The 7,628-nt window shown below is 37.0% G+C and overlaps 1 protein-coding gene across 1 annotated transcript in view; it reads right to left on the bottom strand.

The window, feature by feature from the left end:
* The window catches only part of MLLT10 (MLLT10 histone lysine methyltransferase DOT1L cofactor), a 292,936-nt gene that overhangs the window by 94,220 nt on the left and 191,088 nt on the right, over positions 1–7,628 (bottom strand). Inside the window, 1 exon segment of the mRNA XM_027776734.1 lies at positions 4,274–4,369. Within this exon segment, the coding sequence (XP_027632535.1) occupies positions 4,274–4,369 (96 nt within the window).

Raw genomic sequence — 7,628 nt, 5'->3', positions numbered from 1 at the left:
TCATGACATGAGAAAATCATATAAAATTTAAATTTCAGTGCCCATGAAGTTTTATTGGAACACAGCCACATCCATTTGTTGACAAACTGTCTACAGCCAGTTCTGTGTTAAAATAGCAGAGTTGAGTCTAAGACAGAGCCAGTATGGCCTACAAAACCTAAAATATTTAGTATCCAGTCCCTGAAAGAAGAGGTTCCTCGACCTCTTACCCTTAGGGCCTGTATTACCATCACTCTCCAACACTACTCCCATCCAAGTTTTAAGAAGTTTCAATATACATCCAAATGATCTCTTTAAAATTCCCATCTCTCAGTTCTTTGACTCAGTTCCTCCAATGATCTCTTCTATCCTGCATAAGCCCTTCATGTCCCTGGTCATAACCCCTAGATTCTGATATTACTAAATTAACTGTCACTCTTTCATAACCTTCATTTCACATATCTTTACTATCTGACTACCACTCTCATATTTCCAATTCACTCTGAACTACTATGACAATTCTTTAATATTCATCCTGTTTATTGGCCCTCATCCATTTCTGTCTTCATTTAACTTAACCCCTCACATTTATCTTCAACGCATGCTCCCTACCTAGTTAAATCAAACTGTGTGCCCACATCCATACAGCTAGACAAGAATGGAGAGAGATAAAAGGTTACACAAACTTGTATCACTTTAAATTCCTGAATATAAACCTCAAGTGGGACATTGTGTCCACCCGGCAATCATGATAAATATCAGTAGTAAGTTTTCTTTCACATTATTATAGTTCACTATTTCATTTATATATAGCTCACCTTTTTCCTTTGCTCAGATTTGTAACACTCCTTTCTTGCCAATACGACTGAATTTTTCAGAAGAGATTTTCCACAAAATCTTACATTTACCTATGCCCAATGTTTATTCTCAAATCTCTGTGCATTCTCTCCAGTTACTAAAGCCACTTCAACATGGCATCTCATCCCTTCTCATATTCCTTTTTTTTTTTTTTTAAGTTTTTTATGCCATAGGGTGTTTGCATTTGTCAGAGAGAGACAGAAAAAGGAAAAGTGAGAAATCACCCCCTCCCCCTCCCCCCGCCCCCGGGAGAGGCCACAACACAATACCTTCTTCTCCATTCTCCTCCTGGGATCTAGGGTATGCACGCACAACATGCCCAGTGCAGGCCTCAAGCCACCGGGTCCAGGTTTTAAACCGCAGCAGGCCATGTAAGAGTCCAGTAATGTAACCACGCCATCTTCTGCAATCTTCCTGTCTCCTGTTATCATTATTTCCCCCTCTCTAATGGATAATTCCTACTATCTGGTTGTCAGGAAAGTCATGCCAGATTTTTGCATAGAGAAGCAAATTAAAGGGGTCAGCAGATGGCGCAGCAGTTACATTGCTGGACTCCCACATGACTGACCTTGGTTCAAGTCCCAGACCCAGTGACTTAAAACACACCAGGCATGTGTGTGTACATGCCCAAGATCCCAGGAGGAGAATGGAAGAGAAGGGACTGTGGCATGGCCAACCCCCTTGGAGGGGAGAGGTGATGATGTCTCACTTTCCCTCTCACTGTCTCCCTCTCTCTCGTTTCTTGCTCTCTCTCCAGAAAGTGCACACACCCTAAAGCAAAAACCTCATTTTTTTTTTAAAAAAAAACGGGGAAAGAAAGAACAGAAAAATTAGTAATGACTTTCCCAACGACCTAATAGTACAGTAGCATACTGTTATTACCTCTCATTTAAAAAATATTTAACTGAGCCAGCTAGTGGCCTAGTAGTTAAAGCAGCTGGATCCACATGGCCAGCTGTGGGGGTCAGTCACAGACCTTGCAGCTTGAGGAACATGCCAGGTATGTGTGTGTGCCTAAAATCCCAAACAGAGTTAAGAGACGGAGGACCATTATCCATGTAGGAGGGAGGCCCATTCTCGATTTCCCTCCCTCAATCTTACTCTGCCAGCACAGGCACCCTCTGGCAAATTTAAAACTCCCGTATCATCCCTACTTTCATGAACAGTTATCACCTATTTCTCTGCCCTCAAAGCTCCTTTAAGCAATCATTTATAGGGACTGTCTGAATTATCTCCTTCCATTCTATTTTTTTCTTCCACAGGTGCACATAGGAAAGAAAAACACAATAGGGTCTTGATGCAGCAATCAAATGGCTAGCCATTATATTATTATAAATGACACTTTTTTCCTCCTTTAATTTGGCTTCCAGCATGCCACATCCTCTTGGTTTTCTTTCAAATTCTGACCTCTTCTAGTCTCCTTTGCTGGTTGCAACTCTCCTCCCACACCTGACACAGGAAGCCCACCGGCCTTCTAAGTCTTCTCCTATTCTCTACCTGCACTCACTCTTCCTTTGGTGATTTCATCCAGTCTCATCTTTAAGTAACTCCATATGCATATAACTCCTAATTTTCTCTGAAGTCTAGACCTCTTTCCTAAATGTCAGACTATGAACACAACTGAGTAATCAATACCTCTACTTGGATGTCTAATAGATATTTAATATGTCCATGGTAGGCAAAACAGCCCTCATCCCCAGATGTCCCTATCCTAATGTCCCTTCCCTAAAGGGGGAAATATATGTTACTTGGCCTTATGAGTATTAAGTTAGAGAGATTGTCCCAAGCATCTCAGGTAGACCTAATGCAATCACATCAGCACTTAAAATAAGAGACCTTTTCCTGTCAAACAACAAAACGGATTCAAAAGTGGTAATATCAGAAAGAGTCCAAGTGAGAGAAAGATTCAACATGCCAATGCAGGCTCTGAGATGAAGGAGAAATCACATAATGGAGAACAAGGATGTGAAAGAAGCTCTAGGAGCTAAGGGTACTCTCACATTGACAAGACAGCAAGGAAATGGGTACTGCAGTCACTGAAGCACAAGGAAATGAATGCTATCAATAACCTGAATTAGCTGAGCAGAATCTTGATTTTGGTTTTGAGAGGCCCGCGGTAGCAAAACCAGCCAAGTCTACTAGACTTCTGGCCTACAGAACAGGGATGTAACAAGTTTATGTTGTTTTAAATTGCTAAATGTACAGTAAATGGTCCTAGCAGCAATGAAAAATGAACACCATATACAAACTGACTTTCCCCTCAATCTACTATATTCATACTTTTCCCCACCTTTGTTAAAGAGAAACTCCATTCCTCCATTTATCTGGGCCAAAATGTTTGGGATCATTCTTGGGTTTTCTCTTTATACTTCTAACTTATCTATAAGAAAATAACATGGGGGGCCAGTAGGTGGCACAGCTGTTGAGACACTGGACCCCCCCTGCATGGCTGACTATGGTTCACGTCCCGGAACTGGTAGACTGCTTTCTTACTTAATTACTCTCTCTCTCTCTCTCTCTCTCTCTCTCTCGTTAAATTAAACAATAATAATAATAAATAAAGTAATTCTTTCAAAAAAGAAAGAAAGTAATGTGGGATTCACTTTAAATAGATTCATAATCTGACCACCTCTCGCTGCCCTCCACTCTTACTACCATTTCCCTATGAATTATTGCAGTATGGTGCTAACGGTCTCCCTGCTTCTGTTCTTTACTCTGTAGTCTACTTAAAAGCAGCAGCAGTCAGAAGGCCTTTCAAAACTCAAGGCAGAATATGATACATCACAGTGAAGAACCCTTCAGTAGCACACTTTTCATTCAATCTGAAAGATAAAAATCTCTTAAACCCCCACACAACCGTGCATGATTGGCCACTCATCTCTCCTACTGCACTCTCTACTTACCTACTCTGTCTCCACTACTTGTCCCTGCTTCTGCCCATTTTCTTATAAACCGCATGATAATAATCTTAATAATATTTATCACTTATTGAGTAATGCTTACTATGAACCAGATACTATACTACTTGCTTTAAACCTATTATCTCATTCGATTTCACCAGTTATTTCTCATACTTTACAGATAATGTAGTTAAGTCACAAAAAGGTTATGTAACCTAAGCACTCAATTGGTTAAGTGGTAAAGACAGAATTCAAAATTACAGGTGGATGGTCTACACCACAGCCTAAAACTCTTAACTTCAAGGATGCCTCTTTCATTATCCTTTCTTAACCTTTGAAGTCATAAAAAGTCTTTGAAGACTAAACAGAAGGTAGCATAAAGGACTAAGAAGTGGGACTCCTAAATGATTAATGTTTATCTGGTTGGAAAAGTGGAAAAGGTCAGAGAATTAGGACCCTGGAATGAAAGCATTTCTACTTAGAGGTAAAAATCAGACATAAAGAGTTATAGGCAAAATATGATACTTAAAACTTACTTTTTCTGTAGTAACAGTTAAGGATGGAACCAATGCAGGGGATGGTTCTGGCTGTTTCTTATGTTTTTGTTTGTGTTTGTCCTTTTCTTTATATTTCTAGAATGAAAAAAAAGTAAGATCCAATTTAATTTATAACATAAGCAATATAATACATGTACTAGATTCTTTTATAATTACTTGCTAAATTAAAATAGTAACAATACTTCTGTCAAAAAATAACTTAAAATTCACTTCCTCTGATCATAGTATTACTTTATATATAACAAGTAAAACTAATATAAGTTGTTTTTATTTTAAGTGGCTTCAGCTTTCTTATCCTTGGTCAATCTAAAATATCAATAAACAGCTGAAGTCTACAATTATTTTTTATATTTATGTTCAGCAAAATATTGGGCTATCAGAACAGTCATGACACATTTTTCATAGAAAAAATATGTCATGACTTTCCAATGGCCCAATAAATGTATTTTATCGTTAAAAACAGCAGAGACTAGGATCACCAGATGGTGTAATGATTATGTCACTGGACTCCCATGTAGTCTACCACGGTTCGAGTCCCAGACTTGGCAGCTTAAAACTAACCAAAGCATGTGTGCACATGCCCAAGATCCTGAAAGGAGAATGGATTGTGGCATGACCACCCCCATGGAGGGTGATTTCTCACTTTCTGTCTCTGTCTCTCCACCAAGTGTACGTGCCCTATAGTAAAAATCTCTCAAAAAAGAAAAAAACAGACCCACCAAAGACTTTCATGGATATTTTATAAATGGCACTTTTTAAAAGCACTTCACATGCATTATTTCATTTTATTTTAATAGTGCCAAATTCTCCCCTACGATGCACTGAATTCTGTACCCAGAAACTAGAGATGATGGCATAGAAATTCAGACAAGAAATTAATTTCTAGGTTTGCCCAGAAAATGGATGATTTATTATCTCTAATCAAAAAAAAAAAAAAAAAAAGAGAGAGAGAGAGAGACAGTGTGCTGTTTAGGAAGTACTAAAACTAAAAAACTGAATATAAAAAGAAATTCAATTAATAAGAAATTAATTACCTATTAGAAGACCAACTTCATTTAATGCCAAAGAATTTTAAACAAAACATACTTATTTGAATAAGTAGATTAAGAAATAATACTTAGCATGATATTTACTACTATTTAAGGAATTGAATTTATTTCTCGTGGAACTTAAATTTAACCACTTGGAGCACTTACTTTGTTCAAGGCAGGAAAGATTGATAATAATATTAGTATCACTGTCCCTGCCCTAAAAGTGATTACATACCCACTGAACAAATTGTATTAAAATAACGGATACATGTTTATAATTCCTGTTCAAAGCACATAATCCATTTTCAACCTCAATTTTAATAATTTAGCACAATAATGCTTCATACACAGACTTTTAAAAAAAAACTTTATTATCCTAACTGTATTTAACTACAGTAGATAATGATAATCCCTAAGATATTATGCCTTTATTAATTGTGATGAGATATCATAGGTCCTACTATAATAAGATACTTTCCTTTCCACTCCCTTGAACCTATAGTTAGCCTGTAACTTGCTTTAATCAACAGAGTGTGGCAAAAGTAATGGTATACAAGTACAGAAGCCTAGAGCTTTAATAAGTGCTGCATGACTTCTACCTTTCCCACCATGGATCCCAGACACCATGTGAGAGAGAGAGAGAGAGACAGTGTGCTGTTTAGGAAGTACTAAAACTAAAAAACTGAATATAAAAAGAAATTCAATTAATAAGAAATTAATTACCTATTAGAAGACCAACTTCATTTAATGCCAAAGAATTTTAAACAAAACATACTTATTTGAATAAGTAGATTAAGAAATAATACTTAGCATGATATTTACTACTATTTAAGGAATTGAATTTATTTCTCGTGGAACTTAAATTTAACCACTTGGAGCACTTACTTTGTTCAAGGCAGGAAAGATTGATAATAATATTAGTATCACTGTCCCTGCCCTAAAAGTGATTACATACCCACTGAACAAATTGTATTAAAATAACGGATACATGTTTATAATTCCTGTTCAAAGCACATAATCCATTTTCAACCTCAATTTTAATAATTTAGCACAATAATGCTTCATACACAGACTTTTAAAAAAAAACTTTATTATCCTAACTGTATTTAACTACAGTAGATAATGATAATCCCTAAGATATTATGCCTTTATTAATTGTGATGAGATATCATAGGTCCTACTATAATAAGATACTTTCCTTTCCACTCCCTTGAACCTATAGTTAGCCTGTAACTTGCTTTAATCAACAGAGTGTGGCAAAAGTAATGGTATACAAGTACAGAAGCCTAGAGCTTTAATAAGTGCTGCATGACTTCTACCTTTCCCACCATGGATCCCAGACACCATGTAGAGACTCATTCTACTCTCCTCTGACAAAGAGGCTGAGTCTGTTTTTACACAACTAGCAGAAATACCTGAGGCTAGTAAGTAACAAAAGAGTACAATTTAATAACTCAAACCACTGGCGGCTGTAAAGTCCAAGGGTGTCATACAGTAGCATCGAAAAGGATTTTTAACCGAGTATGATCATTATCATACAGCTGTCTCTCTGCCCCTGTGGTCTTATACCCTCCGCTTATGTACCTGTCACAACTAAACAGAGGTCCTACCCTAGTGACATTAGCATATCAAAGGCATCAACCTGGGACACCATAAGGGAATTAAGTTTTCAATTAATACCTTTACAATACAATGACATCTTCAACACATGAATTTCTGGGAGATATACAATCACTGCCCAGTAAGACCAAATCAAGAGATGAAACATTAGGGAACAAATCATGATCCAAACCATAACAGAAGCTAAGTGGAAAACGAGGCCATATTAGAAAGAACTGAGGTACCCCAGCCTAGAGTCAATAGAACATAAGACACGTAGAAAAGACCAACACTGACCACCCAGCCAACAACTAGCTTAATATAGGCTCATGAGTAAACCCAGCTGGTACCATGAAAGAAAGATGAATTGTCCTGATTGATCTCTTACTGTTATGGGCCACTACAAGTTCTGGGGTGGTCTATCAAACAATAGTAACTAAAACAAGACTACAATATACAACCATGGGAGTTAAAGGACAAATTTTCTATAACAATAACAGGATTTTTTTTTCTAATTTTTTCTATATATGTTAAAATAACATATTTAAGTTATAAATATGAGGTTCAAATGAGCCTGGTCTATAAGTGCTTTATCAATATGTTCTCCCTATTAAGATAATAAGAAAGCCTTTCATCCTTCATTACTATCTTTGCTCTACTTCCCACCCTGGGCTTATTCTTCTAGGGTACAGAGCTGGGATAGT

The sequence above is a fragment of the Tupaia chinensis genome, unplaced genomic scaffold, assembly GCF_000334495.1.
Source record: "Tupaia chinensis unplaced genomic scaffold, TupChi_1.0 Scaffold000060_1, whole genome shotgun sequence".
Taxonomy (NCBI): Eukaryota; Metazoa; Chordata; class Mammalia; order Scandentia; family Tupaiidae; genus Tupaia; species Tupaia belangeri.
Note: the sequence above shows the minus strand (reverse complement) of the source record. Positions and strands in the feature narration are given on the sequence as shown.